The sequence below is a fragment of the Artibeus jamaicensis genome, unplaced genomic scaffold, assembly GCF_021234435.1.
Source record: "Artibeus jamaicensis isolate MK-2021 breed Jamaican fruit bat unplaced genomic scaffold, CSHL_Jam_final contig_76, whole genome shotgun sequence".
In the NCBI taxonomy this organism is placed as follows: domain Eukaryota; kingdom Metazoa; phylum Chordata; class Mammalia; order Chiroptera; family Phyllostomidae; genus Artibeus; species Artibeus jamaicensis.
The window spans coordinates 25,835,578-25,848,708 of NW_026521954.1; the positions used below are offsets into that span (position 1 = coordinate 25,835,578).

General features: G+C 63.8%; 1 protein-coding gene across 8 annotated transcripts in view; it reads left to right on the forward strand.

Moving 5' to 3' along the window:
- Positions 1 to 13,131, forward strand: part of SH3TC1 (SH3 domain and tetratricopeptide repeats 1) — a 39,540-nt gene that overhangs the window by 21,825 nt on the left and 4,584 nt on the right. For all 8 annotated transcript variants that reach the window (XM_053672346.1, XM_053672345.1, XM_053672351.1 and 5 more), the window contains 8 exons: positions 1,526 to 1,659; positions 2,341 to 2,382; positions 4,068 to 5,732; positions 7,765 to 7,945; positions 8,966 to 9,116; positions 10,309 to 10,431; positions 11,139 to 11,289; positions 12,133 to 12,329. In XM_053672346.1, coding sequence (XP_053528321.1) covers positions 1,526 to 1,659; positions 2,341 to 2,382; positions 4,068 to 5,732; positions 7,765 to 7,945; positions 8,966 to 9,116; positions 10,309 to 10,431; positions 11,139 to 11,289; positions 12,133 to 12,329 — 2,644 coding nt within the window. The remainder of the gene's footprint in view (positions 1 to 1,525; positions 1,660 to 2,340; positions 2,383 to 4,067; positions 5,733 to 7,764; positions 7,946 to 8,965; positions 9,117 to 10,308; positions 10,432 to 11,138; positions 11,290 to 12,132; positions 12,330 to 13,131) is intronic.

The window sequence follows — 13,131 nt, forward strand, 5'->3', positions numbered from 1 at the left end:
GGCTGGGCCCGGTGCTGAGAGCGGCAGCCAGACCAGCTTTTCCCAAAGCGTGTCCCCTCCCCTTCCTGTCCCGAGCACGCATCACAGACCTCGCCTCGCTCACACGAGCGGTGCTGGGCCCTCCACGAGTCCCATGTCCTGCCAGCAGGCTCAAGGTGGGCGCCAGGGGGTCAAAAGCACTCCTTTTTCCGTGGGTGGGGGGGTGCTTCCACACCGATCCGACCACAGCCCTGCAGCTGCATTCTCTGGAATGCTGTCTGGGGACCCTTGTGTAGATTGTCCCCACTGTCTCTGGGGAGGCCACGTGGCTTAAACAGGTCCCAAACTTAACAAGTGTCTGAGCTGGAGGCCCCGGGTAGGGGCTGAGCAGTCTGTCCCCATCCCTTACCCCGAAAGGGCGAGGGGCCTGGCGCCACTTGTCCTGTCTGCAGCCCGAGACCCTACCGCCTTCCCTCACTGGCTCCACGAACGGTCACTGTAGCCTCTCAGTTCTGGGCCCCGAGCTTCGCCCTCCGTTCAGGGAGCCCCCAGATGGCCCCTGTCCCCAACCCCCACACCGTCCCTGCCTCGGGCAGAAGTCGCACTAAGAGCACCCAGTGCCCACGTGCCCTTCGCCCCGGCTGCCTGGACGCCCACTTAGGTCATTCACTGTCTCTTCCTTCTCCTTCTAGAGTTTTCTGAGCCCTTTGAGGGTGAGTTGCAAACACGATGCCCTTCACCCCTAAACAGTGCAGTGTCTCCCCAAATCAGGCCCCAGCTCGCGCAGCCTCAGTGCGGGGGACAGAGACGGGATTACCCCAGACCCGTGCCGCCGCCCGCGGGACTGGTTTCCCCTGCCAGCGCCCTCCGAAGCCGGAGGGAGTCCCAGAACCCCCGCCCCAGCCGCCCTGTCTCCTTAGCCTTGTCCCCTTGATCTGAAGCAGTTCCTCTGTGGCTCCTGTCCATTATGACACTGACATTTTTTCGACATTTATCTTGTCGAATGTCCCACAAGCTACTCTATCTACGACCTTCTCAAAAAACGGCTTCCCCCAGGTTTCAGAGTTGCAGTTTCACATTCTGTGGATGTGCAGTCCTACAGGCAGGAACAGCCTCCTCCCTCCCTCCCTCCCTCCGTTCCCCATCCTTCCTCCCCCGACCTCACGGAGCCCACGTGTGTTTGTGCCGGGTGCTGTGGGACGCACCGCGGGGCGTGTGTGAGGAGCGTGCTGTGTGCGGGGCCCGTCTGCCCGCACCACCCCGGCCGGCCTCCCGGGGAAGGGCATTTGGGGCGGGGCTCTGTGGGCTGCCCAGGAGCCCCTTTCCGCGGCCACCGTGGCTGCTGCGCCTGTCACAGCCAGTTGTGTTCTCTGGCCCCATGAGACACCCGCAAAGGCAGTGTCTGTCCTGTTTTCGTTTGTCACCCGAGTCCTTGTGCCGGCTGGGAGCAGGGACAGTCTGTAAAGGGAGGGAGCGGGGACTGGTCCTCCCGGGCGACCATCGCTTCGGAAACTTGGATCTCAGACGAAGCGCTTCTCCTCCCCAGGCTGGACAGCGCAGTCTTCCTCTGCGAGGAGGAACGGGCCTTCTTCAGCGAGGCGGGCCGCTTCTCCGAGGAGGACGCGGCGCGGCTGCTGAGGAGGCTGTCGGGCGCGGACGTCTGTTCGGTGTATAGCCTGGGTGCGTGCCGGCGCCTACACGCGCACCTCCGCCTGCTTGCTGACCTCGTCCGCCAGGAGCAGGGGTGAACTCCCCAGATCGCACAGTTCTGTCTCTCTCTAAACGGGCGCACTTACACTTGACCTCGGAGTAGCAAGGCTGGGCCTGGCCTGCCGTGTCTTCTCCTCCCTCGGAAGCCCCGCTGGGACCCGAGCTTGGGGGCCAGCCTCTCTCTGCCGGATGCCGCCCAGCTCCCTGCAGCTGGGCCCCCACGGCTGACCCAGTTAGCACCTGACACATCTTTCCTCAGTTCCTTTCTCGTGGACTCCCACGGCAGCCCGGCGAGCGCTGGGGCGGCCCGCTTTAGGGGGTGGACATGGAGGCTTGGGGGGCGCTGCCCTCGGATGAGGGTCAGAGCAGCCTGCTCCCGGGAGAGCCCGTGGTGTCCGGGGCAGCCCGTCCCCAGAGAGGCAGCAGTGGCGGCCACAGCCTCTAATGCGGGGCGGGGGATGGGTGAGGGTGGGGTGGGCAGACCCTGGAAGGTGTGGCTTCTTGGCCCCTCAGCGGTGGCCCCAGAGCCCACACCTGTCACGGCCGCTGGATTGGAGGTGCCACCATGCAGGGTCACCCCTCTGCCCGGCACAGCCCTGGACCCTGAGGAAGCTGGCTGGTAGCTGACCTGTCTCTTCTCTCCCTCTCCAGACACACTAGGGGAAGCCGAGGCCGAGCCGCCAGAACAACAAGGTGAGTCCTCCCAACACGGCAGGGGACTCCTCGGGCCTCAGGGCTGGGCCTCGGGGGACAGCGCCAGGGAGAGGCCCAGAGCTGGTGGCCCACGGGTGTCCGGCACAGACCTCCCTCGTCCACAGGGGGTGCTGGCGGGTGAGGGGAAGGTGAAGCACCCTCCGCCACGGCAGCGGGCCCCATCAAACATGCCTGGTCCCCCGGCCCTGTCCCCAGGTAAGCCGGGCGCACCCTCACTGTCTGGGCCCAGGCCAGGCCCTGGGTTTCTCCGCACAATCCAGAGCAGCTGAAGATCCCTGCGTTCTCTGCGTCAAAGGGCGAACAGGCTCTGAATTTGGAGCCTCCCCCCCCCCCCCGTTGGAGAAACCCCTGCAGGGTCCACTCCTTTCCCTGAGGAGCTGGTCCAGGGAGAACCCCCCTTCCGCCTCCCAGACCCCATTTCCCCCCAGCAGAGGGGCCTCACGCCGCCAGGCCCACTTGCTGCATCAGACGAGGGTGTGTTCTCAGCAAGTCCAATGTGAAGTCAAGTCCAACTTGCCACTATTTAGTTTTTTATTCCTGGACTTCACGGACTAATAAGGGCACGGTTATTTTCGAACAGTTTTTTATGAGAATTTGAAACAGAAGAGTCTTTGGCCGGTTCTTTCCTCCAAACAAATTCCCCTGAAAGCCGGTGTTTTCCCAGCAGGAAGTGGGGCGTGTCTGCTCCGAGACACTGGACAGGGCTCTGGGTCTGCCGCTTTCCAAAGCCAACAGACAAGGCAGGAGGTGTGGGTAGCCCGGTGTCCGGTGTCCCCAGATTCTCCAGCTCTTGCCCTTTTTTCTTTCTTTTTTTTAAAAATTATTTTTAAAAATATTTTATTTATTTATCTTTAGAGGGGAAGGGAAGGAGAGAGGGAGAGAAACATCAATGTATGGTTGCCTTTTCTGCCTCCCCTGCTGGGAACTGGCCTGCAGGGAACTGGTCTGCAACCCAGGCATGTGCCCTGACTGGGAATCGAACTGCGATTGTCTGGTTCGCAGGCCCGCGCTCAATCCACTGAGCTACACCAGCCAGGACCCCCTTTTTTTCTTTTTAACCCTTTCGTGCCTGTGGGCCTCCAAGTCTCAAACCAGCCAAGCTGGGGGGTTTGGGAGTCCTTCCCAACCTTCCCTGCGGGAAATGGCCGCACATTAGAGAGGGGCCTTCCTGCACCGTGGCCACTTGTCAAGTCTGTGGGGCGGCTCTGGAGCTCAGGCTGGTCCACCCCTTCCTCTGATTGGCTCTTGATGGTGTTACTGGGATGCCTGCGCCTGAGTGGAGGCTCCAGGTGCTGACACAGCCACACGTGGGCGGTTGTGGCACTGATGGATGTCCTGTTAGGTGGTTTGGGATCTTTCCAAAGGGAGAGAGGATCGCTGAGTAGTGATGGAGCTAAGTCACCCGTCTCCTGAAACTGCTCTCACACAGGAAGAGTAAGAAGAGGAGACCACTGGATGCTCGGCCGCACTGACCTGTGTTCCTCCTGTAACCATATGATTAAGCTCCCACTGTGTGCTGGCCTCCCGTGGGTGCTGGGCACTTCCTGGGAAGGCGGTATTTGCAAAGTGCCACCAGAGGGACAGTGTGCCCAGGGAGGGACGTCCCTTCTCCACCCTGGACTCGGATGAGACTCTAATCCATCTGGGGTTTTGTTGACTTGCAGAAATGCCTCTGCCTGGCCTGCACCTAGAGCCACATGAGACCCTGCAGAAGGTGAAGAATGTTCTAGAACAACGAAAGTCCTGCCCCAGCTGCCCTGAGGAGCCAGTGTCTTGGGGTCTCCACACGGTGTCCAGCGGCGTGAGCTCGCCAGACGCCGAGGAGCCCTCCTTCTGCCTGGACGCCGAGGATGCCTGGGCCGACCCGGAGGCCCTGGGCTCACTGCTGCGGTTCCTGGACGCCCCCGGGCACGAGGCCGGCTTCCAGGGCCTGTACGACCTCTCCCTGCCGGCGCTGAGCACCATGTTCCGTGGCTTCGCCGACGAGGAGGAGCTGGCTGGGCGCCTGGCGCAGGCCCGGGGGGTGGCCAAGAAGGAGGACTTCCCCCTGGCCCTGGGCAGGCTCTGCTTCCTCCTGGGGCGGCTCTGCGTGCGGAGGCTCAAGCTGTCCCAGGCCCGAGTGTACTTCGAGGAAGCGCTGGGTGCCCTGGGGGGCCACTTCGGCGACCTCTTCCTGGTGGTGGCCCTGTATGCCAACCTGGCCACCATCCACCTGAAGCAGAAGAACAGGGAGAAGTGTGGGCAGGTGGTGCCCAGAGCCGCTGCCCTGCTCATGGGGACAGCCGGCCATGTCTGCAGCACCGGGGCAGAGGCAGAGGTCCTGAGACTCGCCCTGCGCAGGGCCATCGGCAGCCGCAGCCTGCAGGCTGAGGCCCGGGCCTGCTTCCTGCTGGCCCGGCACCACGTGAGCCTCAAGCAGCCCGAGGCGGCCCTGCCCTTCCTGGAGAGGCTGCTGCTCCTGCACGGGGCCTTGGGGGCCCCGGAGGCCCTGTGGCTGGCGGACGGCTACCTGCTGCTGGCAGACATCTACAGCCGGCAGTGCCTGCCCCACCTGGCCCTGAGCTGCGTCAGGGTGGCCTCGCTGCGGACGCAGGGCTCGCTAGCCAGCTCGCTCAGGAGTGTGGACCTGGTCCTGCGGAACACCCCCCTGCTGCCCCGCCTCCCCGCCCAGATCGCTCACTACCTCAGGCAGGCGCTGGCCGCCACGGCCTCAAGCGCAGGGCCGGCCCACCGCGGCAGCCTCTGCGCCAGCCTGGCCCGGCTGCACGGCCACCACGGGCAGCACGGCAGGGCCATCTCCGCCATGCTGCAGGCCGTGGAGGCTCATGCCACGGCGGGTGGCGGCCTGCTCGTGGACCGCCTGGTGGCCCTCGCCCGGCTGCACCTGCTTCACAGGCAGAACTCGGTGGCCCTGCAAATCCTGGAGTCTGTCCTGGACGCAGCAGTGGCCAGTGCGGACCAGGAGGGTGCGATCGCCAACATGGCAGCCATCGCCCTGAAGAGGATGGGCAGGACCCGGCAGGCGGCCGAGAGCTACTACCGCGCCCTGCAGGTCGCCAAGGGCCAGGGCCAGCCGCGGAACCAGGCAGTGGTCCTGGCCAACTTCGGGGCACTGTGCCTGCAGGCCGGGGCCAGCAGGCTGGCCCAGCACTACCTCCAGGAGGCCGTGTGGCTCTTCTCACGGCTGCCCGGCAGGGAGTGTGGCCGGGACTTCACCCAGGTGCTCCTGCAGCTGGGGCAGCTGCACATCCACCAGGCCCTCACCCAGCAGGGCAAGTGCTACTACGAGTGGGCCTTTCTGGTCGCCGTGGAGATGGACCACGTGGAGAGTAAGTGCCATGCAGCCTCCTGGAAGGGAGACAAGTGTGCTTCTCACATCCGCTCAGAGGGCACCTGGGGCTGCGACTCACCGTGGGCGGCACCTCTCCACCCCCGAGAACGCTGAGGGGAGGAAGCTGTCGCTACCTGCACGTGCTGGAGGGTGTTCCCACACTGGACCAGGCGCCACCACAGGGCCACCCACCTGTCTTGGTCTGCCTGGGGCTTCCTGCCCTGAGCTCCGGAAGCCCCACAGCCTGGGGAATTCCCACAGTCGGGCAGATGTGGGAGGGTCACCCTGGACGTAGCCCAGGCCGGGTGGGGGGCTGAGCAGAGACCTCAATGGGCTCTGAACACATGGGCGATTTAGCAGGGGCATCCTGAGCCTCCAGCAGCACCTCACAGCAGACACCTCCCAGGTGTGGTGGCCCCAGGGCCGAGGAGCATTAGCTCTACCAACAGTCCCTGGTGAGTGAGTGCACCAGGCCCTGGGTGGCTCTAGTGGGGAAGAGGCCCAGGTCACAAAACCACAAAGTGGGTCCTCAGTGTGGGGATGGGCAGCTCCTGACCCCAACTCATGGGTCAGGGAAGCCTGTTTAGTGTGGGACCTGAGGGTTAAGGAGAGTTTAACCCGGGTGCTGGCAGAAGGTTCAGCTTGTGCAAAGGCCCTGGGGTACATGAGCTGGGCCAGGCACTGAGGTGGTAGGAACCTCCACTGGGGGCAGGGCAGGAGTAGGAGAGCCCAGGCTGTGGTTCAGCACTTTCCCTGAGACCACTGGGGAGCACTCTCTGAGGCTGGCAGGGCCCCCCAGAACCTCCAGAAAGAGCCACGAGCCAAGCCAGGGGACTGGGGACCTGTGGCCTCAGGCAGGTGCGGGTGGGGCCGGCCAGTGGCCCTGCGGGCCCCTCAGGGCACTCGGGGATCAGAGTTGGAAAAGAGAAGCTGGGGCACCTGGGGGATCCCGTTGTTCCCCGCTGCCACCCCCGTACTGAATAGCAAGGAGACGAGGGCTGGGTGACCCCCCAGGGCCACCTGGTGCTGTTCCAGGCCGTGGTTTAGGCTGCTTCAGTCACTGGCGTCCTCTTAGGCATTTGTCCCCTCTCTCTGGTCATATGATAAGCCTGCGTGCGTGACGCACAGCAGTCTGTCATCCCCCTTCCTTTCCGCGAGGCCGTGACCCTGGTGACAAAGTCCAACCTCTGCAGTTGGCGCCCCTCTGTCTCCCTCGGTCGGTCCAGCTACAGAGTCGTTCATGTCGTTCATCTTGTCAAAGAACCAGCTCCTGGTTTCGCCGATGTTTCAGTTTTTCTATTGTCTATTTTTTTAATTATGTCTTTGAATCTTTCTAAAACTTTTTATATTTATCGATTTGAAAGAGAGAAAGAAACACGTATTTGTTGTTCCACTTATGCACTCATTGGTCGGTTCCTGTATGTGTCCTGACCAGGGATCGAACCTGGAATTTCGGCGTATCAGGACGACGCTCTAACCAAGTGAGCCACCTGGCCAGGGCTGTGGACCATTTTAACAGACAAAGCTCTCAACTGGCCCCAGGCCCCTGCTTTCAGACTAGGCAACTAACGCTGTGGTTGGGAGCCTGGCGTCTGGATAGAGCATCGGTTCTGGAACGCCAAGACGGAACTGGCACCCCCTTCCCCCGCGTGGGGGGGCTTGACCTGGGGCTCAGCCGGCCCACCTGCCCCATGGGAATGCTGGTGTCCAGCCTCATCAGCTCGGCGTGACCAGCTGTCCTGGCCGGAGGAGCTCTGCAAAGCAGGAGCCAGGCGTGTTGCTGGGAGAGTCTGGCCAGGACCCCAGGCTTGGGGTTCATCAAAACAGCTGTGCCGTCTCTCCAGCACCCCTAACGTGGCCAGCCTGGCCCTGGCCGGACCTCAGACAGATTCCTCAGCCTGTCTGGGCTCGGGTTCCCAGCCTGCCAGGACCCCGGCTCACAGAGGTGTGGGAGAGGCGGGCACACAGCAGGGCCCTTACGTTGCCGTGATGAATGACCTCGACCTCTTCCCTGTGTCTGCCCTGCCCAGGCCAGCTGCGTGCCGTCCAGCGGCTGTGTCACTTCTACAGTGCGGTCAAGCCCAGGGCGGCCCAGTGCGTCGTCTACCACGAGTTCCAGCTCGCACTGGCCCGGAGGGTGGCTGACAAGGCGCTGGAGGGGAAGCTCCTGGAGACCATCAGCCAGCTCTACCTGTCCCTGGGCACTGAGCGGTGAGGCCTGGCTCTGCGGAGCGGCGGGGTGGCGAGGACGCTAGGCTGGCCTCCCGGGTGCCCAGTGCCAGCAAGCACCCAGTTGGCAGGCCTGGGGTCGTGCGGATTGATGATGACAGAGGAGTCCCCTGTCACCTGTCCTCAGTCTCCGCTTGCACCCCTCCCGGGGTAGGCTGAGCATGTCCTGGGCTGTTCTTTCTGCGGCGGTGGCTTCTGTAAGCTGACGTCCGCCTGCCCTGTGCCTGCTCGCACGGGCCCAGTGTGGACATGAGGACAGCAGCCACCTCTGTCTGGAGGGGTCTCGTGCACAGGAGCACAGAAGCTGGCTGCCCCATCAGCTTCCCCTGGGGCAGGGCTTCAGGGTCACGTGCCCCTTGTGAAGCCCACACTGAGCTTCCTGACCAGGTGGGGTGACAGATGGCTGGAGCCACGCAGCCCACAGGGCCCGGCAAAGCCCTTCAGTGTGGGGATTCTCGGAGAGAGGGAGGAGCCGGGCTTCCTCAGGGCCTGGCAGGGCCAGTCCTGGGCCTGGGTTTCATGGCAGAGCCCGTGGGCCAGTGTCCTGGACCCACGCTTCTCAAAGTGGGGTCCCCAGACCGGAGTGTGCTGGAAGTGCCTGCTCCTGGCGCCACCCCCGAGTTCACAGCGGGGAGCAGCGTCCAGCCTCCTGTGATTACGGCTTGTGGGCGGCTGCGGCTCCCTCCAGTCCGAGCCTCGGCCCAGATGCTCTCTGGATTCCACCCAGTGCCCGGTTCCTGCTGGGCCCAGACAGGTTGGTGGGCGGAGTCAGCACAGCGCACGCCTCCCGGACACCTGGCTAACGTGTCCCTCCAAAGAGCCTCCCGTCTTTGCCAGACGCGCCCTGCAGCCTGCGTGCTCTGCGTTCTCCCTCAGCCTGGGCGGGGCAGGCTCCGCTCCCACTCGTCGCCAGCACCGGCCTGGCCCTCGGGAGAGCCCAGTTCCCTCCCACGTGGCAGCCGGCCTCAGGGGGCTTGTTCTGACCCTTGCGTCTAATTCCAGGGCCTACAAGTCGGCACTGGACTACACCAAGCGCAGTCTGGGGATATTCATTGACCTCCAGGAGAAGGAGAAGGAGGCATACGCCTGGCTGCAGGCTGGGAAGATCTACTACCTCCTCCAGCAGAACGAGCTGGTGGACCTGTACATCCAGGTGCGAGGGGGGGGGGGCTGGTGCACCTGCACATCCAGGTGTGAGTGTGGGTGCACATTCACTCACTCAGTCATCCCTAAGCCACTGCTGAGCTGCGCACCAGATGCCCATGCCACCTCCCCGCTTCCCCTAGACTCCGCCCCCTGCCCCGCAGCCCCCAGCATCTTCCACAGACATCTCGGCTCCTGGGGGCCAGAGGCATATGCCCTCACAGACGCCCCCACTGTGCTGATACACAGCAAAAGCTCCACACGTGTGCACACAGCGTGCCCACGGCTTGCTCTTGCATCATGTGGCACGCCCCTTTAAACATGGCGTGACTTGGGACAAACTGGGAGGTTCACAATCCTTGTGAGGTGTCTCCTTTTCCACTACCTGCTCTGCACCTCCCCAGGCCAGGGGCTGAGGCTCCCAGGTCCTCGGTTTCCGGCTGCGGGGAAAGGCCCCTTGAACAGGACTGACTTGGGGCCCCAGGGCCTCAGCAGGGTGAGAGGGTGCAGAAAAGAACGGGAGGGTGTGCTCTTGTCTGCCCGGGGTCAGTGAGGCTGCCTCGAGTTGCAGCGAGTGGGGGTCCAGCAGCAGGGCTCACAGGCACAAGGGCCCAGAGGTGCACAGGAGGGCGGCAGGTCCGGGACTGCCCACGGCTGGGTGTGGCTGGATTGCCAGCAGGGTCTGGTCCTCTCATTTCCTCAGTAGCACTTGTTGAGCACCTGCTATGCGCCAGGCACTGTGCCAGGCCCCAGACGCGGCAGAGAAGCCAAGAGCCGCAGTTCTCTGGTGGAAAGATGGACAGATACGTGCCATCGGGTGTTGCTAAGGGACAGAGAGCACAAACAGTGGGGCGGGAACCCCACGAGGCCGGAGTGCAGGGTGCCGTGGTCTGGGCACGGCGGCGGGATTCGGGAGCCGCCTCTGAGCCCTGCACCAGGCTCCATGCCTGCCGGCTCTGGGCCCGTACCAGGACAAGCCTCCTCCGGGAACACAGGGCTGAACGGCTCACCCTCACACCACTGGGTGACGATGAGCCCGAGGTGCACAGGACTAGTCACTCCTGAAAGGTGTGAGGGACAAGGCCCCCAACGCACAAGTGCTCCAGGGTGGCCAGGAGTGGCTGCCAGGTCCCCATGAGGTGGGCGGGCCCCCGCCCTGCTGGCGCCCTGGGGGTCTCACGAGAGGCGCCGCATCCCCACAGGTCGCTCAGGATGCGGCCCTGTACACGGGGGACCCCAACCTGGGGCTGGAGCTATTTGAGGCAGCTGGAGACATCTTCTTCAACGGGACCTGGGAGCGAGAGAAAGCCGTTTCCTTCTACAGGGTGAGGGGCCTGGGGGCGGTACGGGGGCGGGGGGAGGCCCAGTGGGCATCCTGGGTGGGCCGAGGCACAGGTACTGCAGGGCAGTGCCTCCCAGGAGGCAGCGCTGTCTGGGAGGGTCATGACCCCCTGGCTCCCACCCACAGGGACGGGAAGGAAGGGCCGTGAGGGCCACAGGCAGACACAGGCTTGCAGTGCACACCCCAGTCACTTCCAATGACCCCGGGGTGTCAGCCCATCCCTGCTTTACAGATGAGGAAGCTGAGGCTCCGAGAAGCAGGGGGGTATGCCAAAGGACAGAGCACAACAGCAGGAGGATGGGGACCAGGGCCCAGTCTGCACGGGCCCCTAGGGAGGGCGGCTTCTCCCCTCCCGTCTGTCCAGCTCCTGGCAGGCGGCTCAGCCCTGGGGTCCAGATAGACGTGGCGTTTGCAGAGCACAGAGGGTGTTGGACCCCCGATCAGGCCCTCACTGCCCAGGAGCAGAGCGGCTGGTCTGAGCGAGGCAGTGTAGACAGGTGTCCTGCCGGCCACACCCCACTTACTCATGGCCCTGTGGGTGTCAGGACCTCTCTGAGCTGACCTTTCCATCAGGGGACAGTGGGACGGTGAGGGTGGGCAGCTCCCAGCACTCTGTTTGGGGCTCTGAGGGTCTTGGGTGTGGGCTGGCCACTGTAAGAGGTGGCCTGACCTCCCTGCCTGTGTGGACAGGACCGGGCGCTGCCACTAGCTGTGACCACAGGGAACCAGGAGGCAGAGCTTCGGCTGTGCAACAAGCTGGTGGCACTGCTGGCGGAACTGGGGATGGCGCAGGAGGGCCTGGAGTTCGCCCACGTGGCCCTGGCTCTCAGCATCTCCCTGGGTGAGCCCCGTGCCCCTGGGCCCAGCCTCCACATCAGAGATCAGGAGGGCCGGAGCTGGAGGTGAATGGGAGGCAGGGTGGGACTGGCCATCCATCCATCCATGGGCTGCCCTCTCCGTGTGAGTGGGCAGAGAGGAGCTGCAGCCTGCCTCCCAGCCCCTGCCAGGGCCTGTTCCCTGTGTGGCTGGATGTGACCAGCTCAGTGGCTCCTCATCCCTCCCCTCGCCAACCGGGAGACCAGCCACTGTGCCCTACATCCCAGACACTCCAGGCTTCTCAGCAGCCCTGAGCCTGCCAGGGCATGTTCTGGCCCTTCCCCGCAGGGGGCAGCCCTTGCTGTCCTCTGGCTGGCACAGTCCCAGTCCCCTTTCCAGAAGCCAGCCCCTCGGTGCTGAGCGTCCCTCCATCCCGGTACCTGACTGTACTGAGAGGGCCGGGCGCACAGAGGGTGTGAAGCAGGGTTTGCACGCAGGCCCCAAAGTACCCACCTGGAAGGGGAGGTGGGCGCAGCTGGTCTGATGACTTCCCAAGGATGGGGCGGGGCTGCAGCTGATACACCAGGAGGGTCAGATGTCACATCTGAGGTGGACCAGAGCCCTGGCACTGGCAGGTTCAGACTGAATGGCTTTTGGGGTCTCCTAGTCCAAAACAGCAACCAAAGCACCCCATGCAGGCCTGGAGGCGGAGCCTCCAAGTTCTCAATGTTACCATGCCCTGCAGCAGGCAGGGGACAGGCATTACTGGGCCCCCCTCACGGACGGGAAGAGTGAGACTCCTGACGGGCCTGCGGCCCTGCCGCCTGTGCAGCGTGTCCTCACGTGTGGCCCTTTCCTGCATCTCCAGGGGACGGTCTGAATGAGCGGGTGGCCTACCACCGGCTGGCCACCCTGCACCACCGGCTGGGCCACGGCGAGCTGGCCGAGCACTTCTACCTCAAGGCGCTCTCGCTCTGCCGCTCGCCGCTGGAGTTCGACGAGGAGACGCTGTACTACATCCGAGTGTACCTGGCGCTCGGAGACATCACCTTCTACCAGCTGAAGGTGAGTGCGGGGAGGGGCGCGGGGCTCCGGCAATCAGGGAACAGGGAACCATCTCCTGCCTCAGGTGGGATCTCCACTCAGTGCCAGAGGCCTGGGTCCAGGTCTTCTGTCCGGTGAGTCCCAGGCCCCAGGGGCGCCGGGCCTGGCTGTGGGGAGCCGGTGTGGTCAGCAGACTGTCCGAGCTCCCAGCAGGGCCAGGCCCTGCCCTTTAGAGCTCAGGGTCAGTGGAGGAGGCTGACATGGGAACAGAGGGCAGCAGCCACTGGGTAAAGGACGAAAGGAAGTATAACCGGGGGGGCCTCCCGGAGGAGGTGACACAGTGCTGAGTCTGGACAATCGAACAGGAGTTAGCCACAGACATGTGGGAGAGGAAAAGGACCTCCAGGGAGGGGGGGGGGGGTCTCACCATTATTTCTATGATGCAAGATCTAACCCAAAGCCTGGCACCTCTTCGAGGAAGCCTGCCAGTCTGTGCAGAGCTCTTCTTGGGATCTCCTGCCACGCTGAATCCTCCCATCGCCTGGGGAGGGTGGCTACAATCATCCCACTTCACAGGAGGAATCTTGGCGGTGACTTGCCTCGGGGTTCCAGGCAGGGACACCAGTCCAGGCAGGCACATCAGAGCTGGTCGCCTTGGCTGTGTGCTAGCGACACCTGCTGGTCAGGAGTGGTCACTGCGGCCTCCGGCTGTGCTGGAGCCAGGCGGTTCTGGGGGCCCTGTGGACAGTGGGAGTCCCCACTGCAGCTGAGCTCTGTGCGACCCCAACTCTGAGACTTCCAGGCTGCGGTTGGAGACAGGAAT